The sequence below is a fragment of the Nothobranchius furzeri genome, chromosome 5, assembly GCF_043380555.1.
Source record: "Nothobranchius furzeri strain GRZ-AD chromosome 5, NfurGRZ-RIMD1, whole genome shotgun sequence".
Classification (NCBI taxonomy): domain Eukaryota; kingdom Metazoa; phylum Chordata; class Actinopteri; order Cyprinodontiformes; family Nothobranchiidae; genus Nothobranchius; species Nothobranchius furzeri.
The window spans coordinates 38,027,245-38,046,399 of NC_091745.1; the positions used below are offsets into that span (position 1 = coordinate 38,027,245).

General features: G+C 42.9%; 3 protein-coding genes and 2 long non-coding RNA genes across 8 annotated transcripts; 3 read left to right on the plus strand and 2 right to left on the minus strand.

The window, feature by feature from the left end:
* Positions 1-475: 475 nt before the first annotated feature.
* On the plus strand, positions 476-4,832 carry LOC139070050 (spectrin alpha chain, non-erythrocytic 1-like). 4 transcript variants are annotated; one of them, XM_070551668.1, is made up of 8 exons: positions 483-672; positions 3,011-3,133; positions 3,204-3,421; positions 3,844-3,936; positions 4,047-4,151; positions 4,224-4,256; positions 4,341-4,376; positions 4,585-4,832. In XM_070551668.1, the coding sequence occupies exons 4-8, from the start codon at positions 3,871-3,873 to the stop codon at positions 4,660-4,662; spliced, it is 318 nt and encodes a 105-aa protein (XP_070407769.1). In that variant the 5' UTR covers positions 483-672; positions 3,011-3,133; positions 3,204-3,421; positions 3,844-3,870; the 3' UTR covers positions 4,663-4,832. The 4 variants fall into 4 exon arrangements, with proteins under 4 accessions (XP_070407766.1, XP_070407768.1, XP_070407769.1 ...); XM_070551665.1 differs by having other exon boundaries at positions 476-672; positions 4,224-4,376; XM_070551667.1 differs by having other exon boundaries at positions 476-672; positions 3,016-3,133; positions 4,224-4,376.
* A 79-nt stretch (positions 4,833-4,911) lies between these two features.
* On the minus strand, positions 4,912-6,452 carry LOC139070058 (uncharacterized). Its single transcript, XR_011520710.1, has 2 exons — positions 6,129-6,452; positions 4,912-5,428 (listed from the first exon to the last, which is right to left on the minus strand). It is a non-coding gene; the product is annotated as an uncharacterized lncRNA (long non-coding RNA).
* A 6,667-nt stretch (positions 6,453-13,119) lies between these two features.
* On the plus strand, positions 13,120-15,502 carry LOC139070051 (spectrin alpha chain, non-erythrocytic 1-like). Its single transcript, XM_070551669.1, has 6 exons — positions 13,120-13,803; positions 13,874-14,091; positions 14,515-14,607; positions 14,718-14,822; positions 14,898-15,047; positions 15,256-15,502. Exons 3-6 carry the CDS (start codon positions 14,542-14,544, stop codon positions 15,331-15,333), a joined length of 399 nt encoding a protein of 132 aa, XP_070407770.1. The 5' UTR covers positions 13,120-13,803; positions 13,874-14,091; positions 14,515-14,541; the 3' UTR covers positions 15,334-15,502.
* A 262-nt stretch (positions 15,503-15,764) lies between these two features.
* Positions 15,765-16,795, minus strand: LOC139070056 (uncharacterized). Its single transcript, XR_011520708.1, has 2 exons — positions 16,657-16,795; positions 15,765-15,948 (listed from the first exon to the last, which is right to left on the minus strand). It is a non-coding gene; the product is annotated as an uncharacterized lncRNA (long non-coding RNA).
* Positions 16,796-17,054: 259 nt separating this feature from the next.
* Positions 17,055-18,993, plus strand: LOC139061466 (uncharacterized). Its single transcript, XM_070551651.1, has 3 exons — positions 17,055-17,597; positions 18,298-18,495; positions 18,617-18,993. Exons 1-3 carry the CDS (start codon positions 17,168-17,170, stop codon positions 18,880-18,882), a joined length of 894 nt encoding a protein of 297 aa, XP_070407752.1. The 5' UTR covers positions 17,055-17,167; the 3' UTR covers positions 18,883-18,993.
* The last annotated feature ends 162 nt before the right edge of the window (positions 18,994-19,155 follow it).

Genomic DNA, 19,155 nt, shown 5'->3' on the forward strand with positions numbered 1-19,155 from the left:
CAGTGTGAGTCCATTTGTGAGCAGAGTTTCAACTAAAATGCTGTTTAGGAACAACCAAATTCAAAGAACTTTTGGAGACATAAATATTTTGCAGAAAAGAAACATTACAACTAAAATATAAACAAATTAAATGTTTCAGCCAAGCCCCCACAATGCCGCTCTAAAAATGGTCCCATCCCGGAAGTAAGAAAAATTGCAGTTCCACCCTCATCCGCTGGGGGCTGGTGCCAGAAGCGAGCAAATCCTCATTGACTCCCATGTTAAAAATGCCGATTTCACAGCAGAAATAAACATGTTTACAGCCTGGTACCAAAACATGTTTTTTGTCTAAATTATCTAGTTTATACTCATGACAACTCTGAGGGGGGTGAATTTTTTTCTCACTCTTCTGTTTAAGTGTATTGAAAGCCTAAAATTCTGTATAATTAATGAGCATCCGACACACGTGACCGCCGTCATAGCTGCCTCAGACCCACGTGACCACAGAGCTGGCTCCGTGGAAAGGCCTCAGTACAGCCTCGGTCTGGCTTGGAAACTGCTCCGGCATTTTGAGTCTCTGTGTTTGTGTATTCTTCTTTGGATATTATTGGTGCAATTGTTGGACAAAATGACTTGCAGTGGTATTAATTGCACTAATAGAGCGTCCAAGGAGTCTCCACTTCATTTTTTTCGGTAAGTTAAAATCTATATTCGTATTTATGTCACTGCCACCTTTAAACTAGCTGAGTTTACCGAAGTAGCTAGCTAACTATCAGTTTAACATGTAGCATGTACTGTTTAACCATGAAATTTAAATGTAAAATACGGTAAAATAATTAATAGGGCATATTTAGATGGGTAATAGGGTAAAACCCAGTGCATTTAAGATAAAAATGGGTTGAAATATGACGGAGCGCTAAGAGGGAGACTTCTGTGTCCAATCTTCCATCCGGTAATCCCCAGCGGTCAGGCCGGGCAGCCTGACCGATCCGGCGCCTACTTGCTGCGCGGTCTGACCGCTCGTGGAGTTTTTCATGTCTGACTTTAACCGCATCTAATACTGTATTACGGCGTGAGCGCAACAGCGACAACTTAATATCGATGTGTAAGCAGCCTGAGTGGTAGGGTGTTTTCATCTGAACCCTTAAAACCTCCAGCAGGCTATGCTGCACTATTGACGTGTTAGCGCGCGGCGCTAACAACTTAGCAACGTGACATGTCTCTGAGAAAGCGTAAAACACGGACGCTTCTTCTGAAGAGGAAAATAACACTTCTTCTTAAGCAGAGCAGGATGTCGCCTCGGCTCGTTCACGGCCGAGCCGGACTGAGCTCGATAACATTGACCAAGCACAGCCACTGGGTCGTTGTAGCTGCCACCAGGCCTGCTGAAGGAACTCCAGCGGGTTTCATCAGACTCGTAAAGTTTCTTGTTTTTGCTGGGGATTTCTGTATTTTACCGCTCCCTCCTGCAGTCTTCCCCTATTAAAATTTAAAATGTGTAACTTTATGTATTGTGATGAATGACTAATATTCATGTAAAACTAAAACGTTAGGCATTTAGGGGGAAAAAACAAAATAATAAACATTATACAGATGTCAAATAAATCAAACTGTAATTAAACTATATATTTTCAAAGTCATATAGACAGCATGATGGTTTGTGTGATCCGCGCGGTTTCACTTACACCCCTTTAATGATCAGGCTGTTTTTTATTATTTTTATCAGCTGATAGCAGTTAAAATTATGGTAAAAATACTTTTATCTGTTTTTGATAACTTAATGCCCAGGAAGAGCATCTTCTCTAGACATTAAATATAACCCAAATGTTTTATTATGAGCAGATCTGATGAAGGTGTAGACAAGCAGTCTACAAAGTAAAACTTGTTTAGAGTCCAAACTCTTACTAAAGCTTTTGAAAAGAAAAAATGGTTGAATTTTGAGAAATATCCACAACAGGGGAGCGAGACCTCTGAAAAATGTAAATTTTCTCTGAATTCATAGAATAATGTGAAGATTCTGGGAAAAGTTGGGATTCTGAGATTAAAACGTAAATCTTTCTTATCATAATTCTGGCAGTTTTTGTGTCCTTCTGCTGTGGAAAGTCGTGCAACATGAAGATACTGAGAAGATGCTTACAACCTGTATTTTTATTCCATCCATAAATAAAATCATGAGCTATTTTTTTAATCCAAATTTGATCCAAAGGGCCATCGTTGGTTCCAGACCCGTTCTAGAACATTCCTCTAATCTTAAAGTCATCATCAGTTTCTTCCTTTTAACAAATATTTATTTGTTCAAATATTTAATATTTATAACTGGAATATTTGTTCCTCCCTCTCCCACTGCAGTTAGTCCTGTCCTGCAACCCTGTTTTTGCAGCTTAGTGAAGCCAACCATCACTAACCTGGGGGTGGTTTTGGACCCAGAGATGCGGATGGACTCCCACATTAGCCAGGTGGTTAGATCCTGCTTTTCCCGGCTTCGCCAGCTACCAAAGATGAAGTCCATCCTGAAAGACGTGTCATATTTTCTCCCCAAGCCGGACCTGACCGTCATGTATCGGTCCAAAATAGTGTGATGATATTGTGTTTTTTGTACATAACAGACTTTTTAACAGACAAATTTGTCGCATTCTCCTACACCTCTTCACGGGCTTGCCACAGTAAATATTCTATTTGGCGAGAGATAAACTTTATTGTATTTATCCTAGTGAATCTATAATTAAACGGGTAAACTAGTAGCACCACATCCAACATCAAAGAAAGTAAAATGTTACTATCAGGAGAGGGAGAATGTTTAAGTGGTTAGCAGCAGTGTGCTAGTCGATGGCCCCCTCCATGAGGCCACCACAGCTCAGCAGAACGTCGTTGTAGCTTCTTCTGGGGAGAAAAACACTTAGAGAAAAAATAAAGTTAACAGCTGAAATAGCAGGAAAGAATACAGTTAAAGAGCAGATTGTAGAAGAAAGAAACCCCTGGGTTAAACTGGTCTGTCTACTGCATAATGCTGAACTCTAACATGTGTCCTCAGGGAAGGACCTGATTGGTGTCCAGAACCTGCTGAAGAAGCACCAGGCTCTGCAGGCTGAGATCACAGGTCATGAACCTCGCATCAAGGCTGTCACCCAGAAAGGAGAGACCATGGTGGAAGAAGGTAGAGCAGGTCTGGTCCTGACATGTTTCTGAGGTGTCTGCAGGTTCTGGCTCACTTTTTTTGGGTCCAGGTCACTTCGCTGGTGAGGAAGTGAAGACTAAACTGTGGGAGCTTCATGGACGTTGGGACACGCTGAAGGCCAAGGCGTCCCAGAGGAGGCAGGACCTGGAGGACTCTCTGCAGGCCCAGCAGTACTTTGCGGATGCTAATGAGGCCGAGTCCTGGATGAGGGAGAAGGAGCCCATCGTTGGAAGTCCAGACTAAGGGAAAGACGAGGACTTGGCCGAGGTATGGAAGTCCCTTCCTGAGAAACTCCAATCGCTTTTCTTTGCTCTCTTTCCAGTCCTTCATAATTAGTGTTTCTGTATTTGTCATTTCCTTCGGTTGTCAACCAGACGTCGTTGCTCGTTTGAGCGTCTCATGGGTTGGGGTAGAAGTGCTGGCCTCGCACAGGAAGTGATGACAAACGTGTTCCCGTCGCTCTTATTTCAAACGGTTTACAAGCTGTGATGTGTGTTCTCGCTGCAGAGCAGCCATGACACGTGGCAGCCGGCAGAAGGCTCACGCTTTTCCACTAAACACCCGCAGAGCTGCGTCTGCGGTGAACTGAGCAGGGTTTGTTTTACGGTGGCGGATCCGATTGGACCATCGCTGCGAGAAAGCTCCACTTGTGTCAGACGAGCTGAAGGTTCTGATGTTCTGCTCCACAGGCTCTCCTGAAGAAGCACGAGGCCCTGATGTCGGACCTGTCGGCTTACGGCAGCAGCATCCAGGCCCTGAAGGAGCAGGCCCAGTCCTGCAGGGTGAGTTCAGAACCCTCGGCCCGTCAGAACATTCTTATCCACCACGTTCTAACACCAGACCTGTTAACCCGAACGCAACAAGGTAATCAGCAGGTGCTTTTGTCCTGCAGGACCTGAAGGCCAACGAGTCCCGCCTGAGGGACATCAACAAGGTGGCATCTGAACTGGAGTCAGAAGGTCTGATGGCTGAGGAGGCTCCTATGGTTCAGGCTCAGGTGAGCGTCACCTGTCTGCAGCAGCTGGTCCCTCTCACTTCCTGGTTTAACTCTGCTCGTCTCTGTTTGTAGCAACAAAAACATCTGGGTTCTGCTCCTGGAAAGGTGCATGTTGTCCTCCGCCTCCACCAGAACCAGACGTGGTGTTTATGTTACCACTCATTTGTTTGTTTGTTTGTTTGTTTACAGGATGAAGCCGACTCTAACACGGCGTCACCCTGGAAGGTGAGTTCATTCAGCTGATCAGAGGTCACCTCTGATGGCAGCAGTCACGGCCGACCGTGCTGACATCACACAGGAATTCAGGTGAACCGGCAGGCACCAGGTGCTGGTGAAAGTGGGGACATGTCAGCTGGTTGCCATGGCTACAGTTATCTTTATGCATCTGTATGACTGCTGACTGGTGTGTGTTTCCTGTGACCTTTGACCTCAGACCGTACGGTTGGGCGTTCAGACGACGGCTAACTTTAATTCCATCAAGGTAAGAGGAAGCTCTTCCCTTCCTGTCTGAGCGATCCGTCTCCAGGTTTCTTCGTCCGGCGTCCAGCCCGCTGGCGTCCACCTTCATCTCACCTTCATCTCATCTCACTTCATTTATAGTGCAATACTTTCACATTATCATTTTCCCACACTTCTGTATACCTGTATTTTGTTGTTTTTCAATAAAGAATGACAAATTATTTAAGTTTGGTTTTTGTTGCACACAAATATATATCTGTAAAAAATATCTACAAAGCTAATGTTTACATAACAAGTATGATTGGGTTTTGCAATACGGCACTCAAGTTTATTTTAGTAAGATTTTCAAACCAAGTAAAGTTAGTAAAGAACACATTTCTATTGTCTGCTAAGAAACTGTTGGGATTTAAAATGGGCCTGTTGTACAAATAACTTGTAAATGATTATTCCTCACTTTTGTCTTAACCAAAGAAATTCCAGTAATTGAGCAAAAACTTTTATTTTTAACACTACAGTTTATAAAACAGGGCGCAAAGTGTCGGCACATGTATGTATGTCGATGGTCCGCCCCAACCAAACCAAGAGACACAGACGTCAGGGAGGCCAAGGTTGTCTCTGCAGCTCTCTGGGCACCACGCCTCACTCAGCTGTCTCCAATGATCCAAATGGCTATGGAGGAAAAAATAACAGGTTTGGCCTAGCTGTTTAAAGTACAAAACCATTCATGAAGTGGTCAAGACAAGTACTTGGTACTTACACTTGCTGCTTTGTGTAGCTGACGTTGACACACAGGCTGCCATGGTGACCTTTTAATAGATCTAAGAAAAAAATGTAATAAAAGAATGAAACTTAAAAACTCCCAGACCTCATGTCATATTTACTAATCAGCTATGGCTGATTTGTTTGGATCACAGTGAGTTACACTAATTCTAATATATTTTTATTTCTATTATACATACATACTTTTTAACTGTTATTTTCACATGACTGTTATCAGGCTCTCTTGTTCTGGTTCTGATGATAACTCTGTCTTCCAGTAAGTTATCTTGTGCTTACTTCATCTGTATAATGTCTCTTTACTTTTGGTAAATTGTACTGAGTCCAGAATAAAGACTAGTTGGCTGTACAAGATACAAACAAGTATTACGTTTTGGAAATATATGAAACACCGCCAGCATCTGTTAGAGCCTGTGGCGGGGTGCTGAGGGCCGGCTCCAGCCCAGGAATGAGCTCTACACGCCGGCCGGGAGGGTTTCAAACACCGCCATCCTCTCCTCTGCTGGCTGTTCATTCTGTTATGGTTACCGGTGCTTGTGTTGCAATGTGAAACGCTTGGTCTCAGATTTTGTAAGAAAGATAATAAAATATCCCCCCAAAATACGACTTAAATATATTTTCTCTTCTTCATGATACATTTAATGGCTGGTGCGACTCAGGAGTGATAGCGCCGAAAAAAACTGTACTGAAAACTTGCTCAAAGCAAAATGTATTCATTACGGAAATAAATTATAAACTTACCGATTTAAAACTTTTTTAATACAGGTACTTCTCACGAACAGGCGCAGAAAACCTCCACCTAAACTCCGTGTGAGGTTCAGGTCGATGGGTGTTCCAGTTAGCTCCGGTTGGGTTGAAGCTAGGTGGCTACATCCGTTAGCTCGGCTCCCACCTCCGCTTTAGCTTTGGGTTAGCCAGGGTTAGCTTAGGGTTAGCTCGTAGCTAGTTCGCCTGGGTGTCGTCACTCGAGCCCAGCCTTACAGCCACACCCTCAGCGCCTCCTCTCTTCCCTTTTATGGAATTGTCTGGGCTGGACGGAACCTGTGACACGGTCAAAATGGCGGTGGTGGCCACCTCCCATTATAGACAACAAAGGTGTTATTGAAGCCAATGGAATCCGTTTGTCCAGTATTTACAGTCTATGGTTTCAGCTGGCTAAATAGTTTGCTGCCGATCCCACCGAGAATCGAACCAGCATCAGCTGAGGGGAAAGCAAAACTTAGTTTGAACGATTTTGCCACTGGACTACCAGAGCCCATTTGATAGTTTGACGTGCTGTTTTATGTGACTCCGGTTGGAGCGGCTGTGGGCAGCTATTCGCTAAAAGGAACCTTTTCATTTCGAGATATATTCAGGCTTTGTCATGTACCAAGTTATATTTATCTTGTTTAATTGGAGCACAGAACATAGCATTAACGACTGTAAACTAGTAACAGCCGTAATTCATGAGGGTCAGGTTAGTTTGCCATAAAGTTGAAAAACAAAAACGGAAGTCAGTGGGCTGGGCTGAGTTTGCATGAATGGACGGGGCTGACTCTGGTGCAGCTCCACCTTATGGTGCAGCTCCGCCTTTGTAGGTCTGCAGCGAGCACCCTCTCAATAAAAATGCTTTAAGCCTAGTCTTAAAAGTAGACAAGGTGTCTGCCTCTCGGACTAAAGCTGGGAGCTGGTTCCACAGGAGAGGAGCCTGATAACTAAAAGATCTGCCTCCCATCCTAATTTTAGATATTCTGGGAACCACCAGTAGACCTGAAGTCTGACAGCAAGATGCTCGGTTAGGAACATATGGAACAATCAGATCACTGATGTATGATGGAGCTTGATTATTAAGAGCTTTATATGTGAGAAGAAGGATCTTAAAATCTATTCTGAATTTAACAGGTAGCCAATGTAGGGAAACGAAGACAGGAGAGATATGATCTGTCTTTTTAATTCTCATCAGAACTCTAGCTGCAGCATTTCGGACAAGCTGAAGACTTTTAACTACATTCTGTGGACTTCCTGAGAGTAATGAATTACAGGTATCCAGTCTTGATGTAATAAATGCATGAACTAGTTTTTCAGCATCACTCCTGGAAAGGATGCTTCTAATCTTAGCAATATTCCAAAGGTGGAAAAAGGAAATCCTACAAACCTGTTTAACGTGGGATTTGAATGACATGTCCTGGTCAAAGATAACACCAAGGTTCCTTGCTTTGTTCTCGGAGATTAATGTAATGCCATTCAGGTCAGGTGATTGACTAAGCAATTTCCTTTTCTGGATTTCTGGTCCAAAGATGAGAACTTCCGTCTTGTCTTGATTTAAAAGCAAAAAGTTTAGAGTCATCCAATTTTTTATATCCTCAAGACAAGCCTGTAATCTACCCAACCGATTCGGTTCATCAGGGTTAATGGATAAATATAACTGAATATCGTCAGCATAACAGTGGAAGTTTATCCCATGCTGTCTAATGATTTTACCAATTGGGAGCATATATATAGTAAAAAGAATTGGTCCAAGCACTGAACCCTGTGGTACTCCACAAGTAACCCTGGAGTATGAAGAAGATTTGTCATGTACATTTACAAAATGAAATCTGTCAGACAGGTAGGATTTAAACCAGCCTAACGCTGTTCCTTTGATCCCTACAACATGTTCAAGTCTTTCTAAAAGAACATTGTGATCAACTGTGTCAAAGGCAGCACTGAGATGTAACAAGACTAGAACAGACATAAGATTCTTATCTGAGGCCATGAGAATATCATTTGTAACTCTCACTAAAGCAGTTTCAGTGATGTGATACTCTCTAAAACCAGACTGAAATTCCTCAAACAGAGCATTAGTGTTTAAATGCTCACATACTTGGATGGCCACCATTTTCTCCAGGACTTTGGATAAAAATGGAAGGTTAAATATTGGTCTATAATTCATTGGGTCAAGATGCAATGAGCTGTTGAGTCAAAGTTTTAACAAGTTTCTATGGCAAATTACAAATTAAAATTCTTATCATGGTCTTGTGATCAAGATAAGAATTCAGAGAAATAATCTGAGAAGTAGGACCAGTATCAGTGATTTATGTGGAAAAGAATGTGAAAAAGCATTTCTGCTAAAGTAATCCACTCGGGGTGCACTGGCGGGTCAACAATGTCTGCACGCTGTTCCATTGATGTTTTACAGATTTAGAAAACAGCAAATAAGTTTTGTTTATTAGAATTTTATTATTTAGATAATTCAAGTACATATGTTTCATAATCACTGTGCTGTTTTACACTTATAACACAACAATAACAAAGAATTAATGTTCAAAACTTTATTTTGCAAACAGTAAAAAGATTTGTGGCATGAGGAACTGGCCTAAGGCAATAATAGGAAAAGCTGCATAAACGACAAATGGAATAAATCCTTTTTAGGCTTTCTTTAATAAATGTAAGTAAGCAACAAGAACAGTGTTCCAGAATCTAAAGAGAAGGGTCTTTCTACTTTTGTTCCATTTCTGTGTAAGATCTAAAATAATTCTCATATTTTGGTTTGATAATTACTGAAATTCCTGGGTGCCCTCCCACAATGTCTGTGATTTTTATCTTTTGCTTCTGCTTCTCAGTAGCCACGAAAAAGGAGAAGTGAGATACAGACATCTTACTTATAAATAAATGTGTAGGTCTTGTCAAAGTTGCACTAATAATAAGCATGTTCCTTTTGCAGAAAGGCGAGTGAATAAGGAACTGAGAGGCAATGATCTTTACACTAATTTTTGAAGAAGTTACAAGAAGCATATCAGTGTTCACCAGAGTGTTTAAAATGTAGTACACATTTTAAACAACAACATTCAAAGAACACACAATTAGCGTGAAAAAGCTGCTGTGGATGAAATAATCAGTGCTCAGATGTTTAAAGCTGCGATGCCCTGATTAACACTTACTCAAGTAGCAGCTTGATCTGATGAGTCCAGATTGTATGACCAGTTTACCGTTTCATGCCCATTAGTATATTGAAAGTATTGAAAATGCAGCAGACAGGTTACTGACTGGTACCAGGAGATCTGAACCATAGATTGTACATACTGGACAAAACGATTCCATAGGCTCCAATAACACGGTTTTTGTCTATAATGGGAGGTGGCCACCACCGCCATTTTGACCGTGTCACAGGTTCCGTCCAGCCCAGACAATTCCATAAAAGGGAAGAGAGGAGGAGCTGAGGGTGGGGCTGTAAGGCTGGGATCGAGTGACGACACCCGGGTGAACTAGCTACGAGCTAACCTGAAGCTAACCCTGGCTAACCCAAAGCTAACGCGGAGGTGGGAGCCAAGCTAACGGATGTAGCCAAATTAGCTATGAGCTAACCTGAAGCTAACCCTGGCTAACCCAAAGCTAACGCGGAGGTGGGAGCCAAGCTAACGGATGTAGCCACCTAGCTTCAACCCAACCGGAGCTAACTGGAACACCCATCGACCTGAACCTCACACGGAGTTTAGGTGGAGGTTTTCGGCGCCTGTTCGTGAAAAGTACCTGGATTAAAAAAGTATTAAATCGGTAAGTTTATAATTTGTTTCCGTAATGAAAACATTTTGCTTTGTGCAAGTTTTCAGTACCGTGTTTTCCGGGCTATCGCCCCTGAGTCGCACCAGCCATTAAATGTATAATGAAGAAGAGAAAATATATTTAAGTCGTATTTTGGGGGGACATTTTATTATTTTTTTACAAAATCTGAGACCAAGCGTTTCACATTGCAAGACAAGCACCGGTAAGCATAACAGAATGAACAACAACACGCCACGGGTCGGAGTCGGCCCGCAGCAGCGCGGTGTAGCCTACATATTTTGTTATATAAGTCGCTCCGGAGTATAAGTAGCAGGACCGGCCAGACTATGTGAAAAAGTGCGAGTTATAGTCTGGAAAATACGGCAGTTATTAGTATTCGAGCTAAATTAGCAGCCTAAATACATTTCATATATTTCCAAAATGTAATACCTGTTTGTATCTTGTACAGCCAACTAGCCTTTATTCTGGACTCAGTACAATTCACCAAAAGTAAAGAGGCATTATACAGATGAAGTAAGCACAAGATAACTTACTGGAAGACACGGAATTATCATGAGAACCAGAACAAGAGAGCCTAATAACAGTCATGTGAAAATAACAGTTAAAAAGTATGTATGTGTAATAGAAATAAAAATATATTAGAATTAGTGTAACTCACTGTGATCCAAACAATAAATCAGCCATAGCTGATTAGTAAGTATGACATGAGATCTGGGAGTTTTTAAGTTTCATTCTTTTATTACATTTTTTTCTTATAGGCCTTTTCCACCGACCAAACTGGCATGGAATGGGAAGGATCGGGTCACTAAATATTCTGTTTCGATTGTTTAAACCAGTCCAGGAAACTACCCGAACCGGTCCAGTAGCGGGCCAGAGCGGGACCCCTTCTGTTGTGGGCAAGCCCCCACAATGCCGCTCAGAAAATGGTCCCATCCCGGAAGTAAGAAAAATTGCAGTTCCACCCTCATCCGCTGGGGGCTGGTGCCAGAAGCGAGCAAATCCTCATTGACTCCCATGTTAAAAATGCCGATTTCACAGCAGAAATAAACATGTTTAAAGCCTGGTGCCAAAACATGTTTTTTGTCTAAATTATCTAGTTTATACTCATGACAACTCTGAGGGGGGTGAATTTTTTTCTAACTCTTCTGTTTAAGTGTATTGAAAGCCTAAAATTCTGTATAATTAATGAGCATCCGACACACGTGACCGCCGCCTCAGACCCACGTGACCACAGAGCTAGCTCCGTGGAAAGGCCTCAGTACAGCCTCGGTCTGGCTTGGAAACTGCTCCGGCATTTTGAGTCTCTGTGTTTGTGTATTCTTCTTTGGATATTATTGGTGCAATTGTTGGACAAAATGACTTGCAGTGGTATTAATTGCACTAATAGAGCGTCCAAGGAGTCTCCACTTCATTTTTTTCGGTAAGTTAAAATCTATATTCGTATTTTATGTCACTGCTGCCTTTAAACTAGCTGAGTTTACCGAAGTAGCTAGCTAACTATCAGTTTAACATGTAGCATGTACTGTTTAACCATGAAATTTAAATGTAAAATACGGTAAAATAATTAATAGGGCATATTTAGATGGGTAATAGGGTAAAACCCAGTGCATTTAAGATAAAAATGGGTTGAAATATGACGGAGCGCTAAGAGGGAGACTTCTGTGTCCATTCTTCCATCCGGTAATCCCCAGCGGTCAGGCCGGGCAGCCTGACCGATCCGGCGCCTACTTGCTGCGCCTAGCTGCTGCGCGGTCTGACCGCTCGTGGAGTTTTTCATGTCTGACTTTAACCGCATCTAATACTGTATTACGGCGTGAGCGCAACAGCGACAACTTAATATCGATGTGTAAGCAGCCTGAGTGGTAGGGTGTTTTCATCTGAACCCTTAAAACCTCCAGCAGGCTATGCTGCACTATTGACGTGTTAGCGCGCGGCGCTAACAACTTAGCAACGTGACATGTCTCTGAGAAAGCGTAAAACATGGACACTTCTTCTGAAGCGGAAAATAACACCTCTTCTTAAGCAGAGCAGGATGTCGCCTCGGCTCGTTCACGGCCGAGCCGTACTGAGCTCGATAACATTGACCAAGCACAGCCACTGGGCCGTTGTAGCTGCCACCAGGCCTGCTGAAGGAACTCCAGCGGGTTTCATCAGACTCGTAAAGTTTCTTGTTTTTGCTGGGGATTTCTGTATTTTACCGCTCCCTCCTGCAGTCTTCCCCTATTAAAATTTAAAATGTGTAACTTTATGTATTGTGATGAATGACTAATATTCATGTAAAACTAAAACGTTAGGCATTTAGGGGAAAAAAACAAAATAATAAACATTATACAGATGTCAAATAACTCAAACTGTAATTAAACTATATATTTTCAAAGTCATATAGACAGCATGATGGTTTGTGTGATCCGCGCAGTTTCACTTACACCCCTTTAATGATCAGGCTGTTTTTTATTATTTTTATCAGCTGATAGCAGTTAAAATTATGGTAAAAAATACTTTTATCTGTTTTTGATAACTTAATGCCCAGGAAGAGCATCTTCCTGGGCATTAAATATAACCCAAATGTTTTATTATGAGCAGATCTGATGAAGGTTTAGACAAGCAGTCTGCAAAGTAAAACTTGTTTAGAGTCCAAACTCTTACTAAAGCTTTTAAAAAGAAAAAATGGTTGAATTTTGAGAAATATCCACAACAGGGGAGCGAGACCTCTGAAAAATGTATATTTTCTCTGAATTCATAGAATAATGTGAAGATTCTGGGAAAAGTTGGGATTCTGAGATTAAAACGTAAATCTTTCTAATCATAATTCTGGCAGTTTTTGTGTCCTTCTGCTGTGGAAAGTCGTGCAACATGAAGATACTGAGAAGATGCTTACAACCTGTATTTTTATTCCATCCATAAATAAAATCATGAGCTATTTTTTTAATTCAAATTTGATACAAAGGGCCATCGTTGGTTCCAGACCCGTTCTAGAACATTCCTCTAATCTTAAAGTCATCATCAGTTTCTTCCTTTTAACAAATATTTATTTGTTCAAATATTTAATATTTATAACTGGAATATTTGTTCCTCCCTTTCCCACTGCAGTTAGTCCTGTCCTGCAACCCTGTTTTTGCAGCTTATTGAAGCCAACCATCACTAACCTGGGGGTGGTTTTGGACCCAGAGATGCGGATGGACTCCCACATTAGCCAGGTGGTTAGATCCTGCTTTTCCCGGCTTCGCCAGCTACCAAAGATGAAGTCCATCCTGAAAGACGTGTCATATTTTCTCCCCAAGCTGGACCTGACCGTCATGTATCGGTCCAAAATAGTGTGATGATATTGTGTTTTTTGTACATAACAGACTTTTTAACAGACAAATTTGTCGCATTCTCCTACACCTCTTCACGGGCTCGCCACAGTAAATATTCTATTTGGCAAGAGATAAACTTTATTGTATTTATCCTAGTGAATCTATAATTAAACGGGTAAACTAGTATTAGCACATCCAACATCAAAGAAAGTAAAATGTTACTATCAGGAGAGGGAGAATGTTTAAGTGGTTAGCAGCAGTGTGCTAGCCGATGGCCCCCTCCATGAGGCCACCACAGCTCAGCAGAACATCGTTGTAGCTTCTTCTGGGGAGAAAAACACTTGGAGAAAAAATAAAGTTAACAGCTGAAATAGCAGGAAATAATACAGTTAAAGAGCAGATTGTAGAAGAAAGAAACCCCTGGGTTAAACTGGTCTGTCTACTGCATAATGCTGAACTCTAACATGTGTCCTCAGGGAAGGACCTGATTGGTGTCCAGAACCTGTTGAAGAAGCACCAGGCTCTGCAGGCTGAGATCACAGGTCATGAACCTCGCATCAAGGCTGTCACCCAGAAAGGAGAGACCATGGTGGAGGAAGGTAGAGCAGGTCTGGTCCTGACATGTTTCTGAGGTGTCTGCAGGTTCTGGCTCACTTTTTTTGGGTCCAGGTCACTTCGCTGGTGAGGAGGTGAAGACTAAGCTGTCAGAGCTTCATGGACGTTGGGACACGCTAAAGGCCAAGGCGTCCCAGAGGAGGCAGGACCTGGAGGACTCTCTGCAGGCCCAGCAGTACTTTGCGGATGCTAATGAGGCCGAGTCCTGGATGAGGGAGAAGGAGCCCATCGTTGGAAGTCCAGACTAAGGGAAAGACGAGGACTTGGCCGAGGTATGGAAGTCCCTTCCTGAGAAACTCCAATCGCTTTTCTTTGCTCTCTTTCCAGTCCTTCATAATTAGTGTTTCTGTATTTGTCATTTCCTTCGGTTGTCTACCAGACATCGTTGCTCGTTTGAGCGTCTCATGGGTTAGGGGTAGAAGTGCTGGCCTCGCACAGGAAGTGATGACAAACGTGTTCCCGGCGCTCTTATTTCAAACGGTTTACAAGCTGTGATGTGTGTTCCCGCTGCAGAGCAGCCATGACACGTGGCAGCCGGCAGAAGGCTCACGCTTTTCCACTAAACACCCGCAGAGCTGCGTCTGCGGTGAACTGAGCAGGGTTTGTTTTACAGTGGCGGATCCGATTGGACCATCGCTGCGAGAAAGCTCCACTTGTGTCAGACGAGCTGAAGGTTCTGATGTTCTGCTCCACAGGCTCTCCTGAAGAAGCACGAGGCCCTGATGTCGGACCTGTCGGCTTATGGCAGCAGCATCCAGGCCCTGAAGGAGCAGGCCCAGTCCTGCAGGGTGAGTTCAGAGCCCTCGGCCCGTCAGAACATTCTTATCCACCACGTTCTAACACCAGACCTGTTAACCCGACAGCAACAAGATAATCAGCAGGTGCTTTTGTCCTGCAGGACCTGAAGGCCAACGAGTCCCGCCTGAGGGACATCAACAAGGTGGCATCTGAACTGGAGTCAGAAGGTCTGATGGCTGAGGAGGCTCCTATGGTTCAGGCTCAGGTGAGCGTCACCTGTCTGCAGCAGCTGGTCCCTCTCACTTCCTGGTTTGTTAACTCTGCTCGTCTCTGTTTGTAGCAACAAGAACATCTGGGTTCTGCTCCTGGAAAGGTGCATGTTGTCCTCCGCCTCAACCAGAACCAGACGTGGTGTTTTTGTTACCACTCATTTGTTTGTTTGTTTGTTTACAGGATGAAGCCGACTCTTAACACGGCGTCACCCTGGAAGGTGAGTTCATTCAGCTGATCAGAGGTCACCTCTGATGGCAGCAGTCACGGCCGACCGTGCTGACATCACACAGGAATTCAGGTGACCCGGCAGGCACCAGGTGCTGGTGAAAGTGGGGACATGTCAGCTGGTTGCCATGGCTACAGTTATCTTTATGCATCTGTATGACTGCTGACTGGTGTGTGTTTCCTGTGACCTTTGACCTCAGACCGTACGGTTGGGCGTTCAGACGACGGCTAACTTTAATTCCATCAAGGTAAGAGGAAGCTCTTCCCTTCCTGTCTGAGCGATCCGTCTCCAGGTTTCCTCGTCCGGCGTCCAGCCCGCTGGCGTCCACCTTCATCTCACCTTCATCTCATCTCACTTCATTTATAGTGCAATACTTTCACATTATCATTTTCCCACACTTCTGTATACCTGTATTTTGTTGTTTTTCAATAAAGAATGACAAATTATTTAAGTTTGGTTTTTGTTGCACACAAATATATATCTGTAAAAAATATCTTCAAAGCTAATGTTTACATAACAAGTATGATTGGGTTTTGCAATACGGCACTCAAGTTTATTTTAGTAAGATTTTCAAACCAAGTAAAGTTAGTAAAGAACACATTTCTATTGTCTGCTAAGAAACTGTTGGGATTTAAAATGGGCCTGTTGTACAAATAACTTGTAAATGATTATTCCTCACTTTTGTCTTAACCAAAGAAATTCCAGTAATTGAGCAAAAACATTTATTTTTAACACTACATTTTATAAAACAGGGCACAGTGTCGGCACATGTATGTATGTCGATGGTCCGCCCCAACCGAACCAGGAGACACAGACGTCAGGGAGGCCAAGGTTGTCTCTGCAGCTCTCTGGGCACCACGCCTCACTCAGCTGTCCCCAATGATCCAAATGGCTATGGAGGAAAAAAAATTTAATAAAAGAATGAAACTTAAAAACTCCCAAACCTCATGTCATATTTACTAATCAGCTATGGCTGATTTATTGTTTGGATCACAGTGAGTTACACTAATTCTAATATATTTTTATTTCTATTATACATACATACTTTTTAACTGTTATTTTCACATGACTGTTATCAGGCTCTTGTTCTGGTTCTGATGATAACTCTGTGTCTTCCAGTAAGTTATCTTGTGCTTACTTCATCTGTATAATGTCTCTTTACTTTTGGTAAATTGTACTGAGTCCAGAATAAAGGCTAGCTGGCTGTACAAGATACAAACAAGTATTACGTTTTGGAAATATATGAAACACCGCCAGCATCTGTTAGAGCCTGTGGCGGGGTGCTGAGGGCCGGCTCCAGCCCAGGAATGAGCTCTACACGCCGGCCGGGAGGGTTTGAAACACCGCCATCCTCTCCTCTGCTGGCTGTTCATTCTGTTATGGTTACCGGTGCTTGTGTTGCAATGTGAAACGCTTGGTCTCGGATTTTGTAAGAAAGATAATAAAATGTCCCCCCAAAATACGACTTAAATATATTTTCTCTTCTTCATGATACATTTAATGGCTGGTGCGACTCAGGAGTGATAGCGCCGAAAAAAACTGTACTGAAAACTTGCTCAAAGCAAAATGTATTCATTACGGAAATAAGTTATAAACTTACCGATTTAAAACTTTTTTAATACAGGTACTTCTCACGAACAGGCGCAGAAAACCTCCACCTAAACTCCGTGTGAGGTTCAGGTCGATGGGTGTTCCAGTTAGCTCCGGTTGGGTTGAAGCTAGGTGGCTACATCCGTTAGCTCGGCTCCCACCTCCGCTTTAGCTTTGGGTTAGCCAGGGTTAGCTTCAGGTTAGCTCGTAGCTAGTTCGCCTGGGTGTCGTCACTCGAGCCCAGCCTTACAGCCACACCCTCAGCGCCTCCTCTCTTCCCTTTTATGGAATTGTCTGGGCTGGACGGAACCTGTGACACGGTCAAAATGGCGGTGGTGGACACCTCCCATTATGGACAGATAACGTGTTATTGAAGCCTATGGAATCGAATTGTCCAGTATATGTACAGTCTATGGTTGTGGGTCCAGAGATTTTTGGTCTGGGCGGAGCCAAAGCGTAAAAGGTCCAGAGTCCTCTGATTGGGGGAGAAATTACGTAACTACCCGCGACAATCCCAGGGGATGGAAAAAGAAGTGAGTCGAGTTCCAGTGTTTGTTTGGCTGTACTTCTTGTGTGTGAAAATGCCTGCAAGTAATAGCTTTTGGTCCAATGCGGATCTTCAAACGTTCCTCACCATCATCGGAGATAGCAACATTCAGGCCGAGCTGGATGGGATGATAAGAAATGAGAAAGTCTTCAAAGAAGTTTCTCAGCGCATGGCAGCTGAAGGATTCCAGCGCACCTCCGAGCAGTGTCGTGCTAAGCTGAAAACAATAAAAGCCCACTACAGAAAAGTTAAGGACAGCAACGGCCGTAGTGGGAATGGGCGAAGTACATGGAAGTGGTACGATGTGGTGGACGCTATTTATGGACACAGACCATCAAACCGAGGCAGCGAAGGAGGCCTGGACTCAGCGACCAGTATCCTGGAGTCACTCATAAACCCTGTTGGTAAGCATTTCTTTTGTTGTCTTTTTAGCTCTGCAGGCCATTCATTGCAGCACCAAAAACACTGAATAATAGCAGCAGCTATTTAAGAAATGCTCAGCAAGTAAAGGATTTAGCCCCTCATGTTAACTAGCCTTAGCATCCCCTCGTGTTTATGCTAACCTTCATTTAGCATTCCCCCGTGTTTCTTAACACGCTGTTCGCGATATAAGCCTTTCATGTTTAGCATGTCCTTGTTGAGTACATGAGGCTGGAGCGGAGTTTGCCTTTCTTGTTAGCGTCTCATTGTTTAAAACATGGGAAATTCGGTTAGCCTTTCACGTTAGCATCTCAGTGTTGTTAGCATCTCATTGATTTATACAGCTGAGCACGCACAGTGAGAAGAAGCGAGCTGATCTAATATTATAAATATCCCAAAAGTCGTGCCAGCAGTGTTTTTCGCCTAGAGTGGACTTTTAACAAGTATATATTTTTCGGATGAATAAGAATATAACATTAAATTGCAATTAATCTGTACGTCACTGGCGAATTACTGCCATCTAGTGGACACGTTCCAAATGACAAAATGGCCTTAAATCATAGCAGTTTTATTAAGTTTACTATATGCCTATATGCTCTTTTGCTGTAAAAATATTGTGCTTTTCTTACCGATTTATTTCGTGACCTTTTCTTACTGACTAATTTTTTGATCTGTGTTTTTCAGACACATCTGAAGCGGAAAACACTCCCTCTTCAGAGGAACCATCCACTTCCTCAAGTAGCACTCCAGGACCTTCTGTGCCACCATCACCTCTGTCCGTACCTTCTGTGCCACCATCGCCTCGGCCAGTTCCATCGCCACCACCATCACCTCTGTCCACTACCACTCGAGAGGAACATCTACCATGTCGTCGACGCACAGGTAGTGTCTGACCATTCTAAAAATTGCTTTGTGCATAAACAAAACTGACAAGTTCACTGGACAACTGACATTTTGATATCCATATAAACACAAATGTAATTGTCAATGTTGTTGTTTCCAGGTGACCGAAGACGGCGATTGGAAGCACGGACACAGGTGATATTTGATGAGTTGCAGATCGCAGATGGCAGGCAGATGGACAGAATGGAAGGCATAAGCCGGGAGCAGGTTAACTGGATGCAACAAGACGCAGCAGCATCAAGACAACATGAATTACAGATCGCAGAGCGATATTTTGAACATTTGGGTGCCCTAAATGCTGTTCTTGGACTGGTCGCACAAAGAATGGGCAGCTCCTCTGACTTCCTGCCACCACCCAGGCAGTAAGGTGCTATGTATTTGTCCCGTAATTTTTTTTATCCGTCTGTCCTTTTTATCAATAAATTTTCAAAGAAAAACAAGGTGTGCATGAATTGTCTTAAACAATTTTGCTCGCAAATTTACGTTTACATAATAAATGTAGATTACATTACAGCCCACCTTAAATATATGTTAAAATGAAAAGGTGCAACAGTTCGTTAACAGTAAAATAGTGTACTTTATTAAGTTCTGAAAATAAAACAAACATTTCAGTTCAAACTACAGGCTTCGAACAGTTAA

Bases quoted from the DNA above. Each gene is read 5' to 3' on its own strand.
- LOC139070050 (XM_070551665.1), top strand. From the start codon at position 3,871: ATGTCGGACCTGTCGGCTTACGGCAGCAGCATCCAGGCCCTGAAGGAG. The intron at 4,152-4,223 runs GTGAGCGTCACC...CTCTGTTTGTAG, and splicing joins CTCCTATGGTTCAGGCTCAG to CAACAAAAACATCTGGGTTC. The intron at 4,377-4,584 runs GTGAGTTCATTC...CTTTGACCTCAG, and splicing joins ACACGGCGTCACCCTGGAAG to ACCGTACGGTTGGGCGTTCA.
- LOC139070051 (XM_070551669.1), top strand. From the start codon at position 14,542: ATGTCGGACCTGTCGGCTTATGGCAGCAGCATCCAGGCCCTGAAGGAG. The intron at 14,608-14,717 runs GTGAGTTCAGAG...TTTGTCCTGCAG, and splicing joins AGCAGGCCCAGTCCTGCAGG to GACCTGAAGGCCAACGAGTC. The intron at 15,048-15,255 runs GTGAGTTCATTC...CTTTGACCTCAG, and splicing joins ACACGGCGTCACCCTGGAAG to ACCGTACGGTTGGGCGTTCA.
- LOC139061466 (XM_070551651.1), top strand. From the start codon at position 17,168: ATGGAAAAAGAAGTGAGTCGAGTTCCAGTGTTTGTTTGGCTGTACTTC. The intron at 17,598-18,297 runs GTAAGCATTTCT...TGTGTTTTTCAG, and splicing joins GTCACTCATAAACCCTGTTG to ACACATCTGAAGCGGAAAAC. The intron at 18,496-18,616 runs GTAGTGTCTGAC...TGTTGTTTCCAG, and splicing joins ACCATGTCGTCGACGCACAG to GTGACCGAAGACGGCGATTG.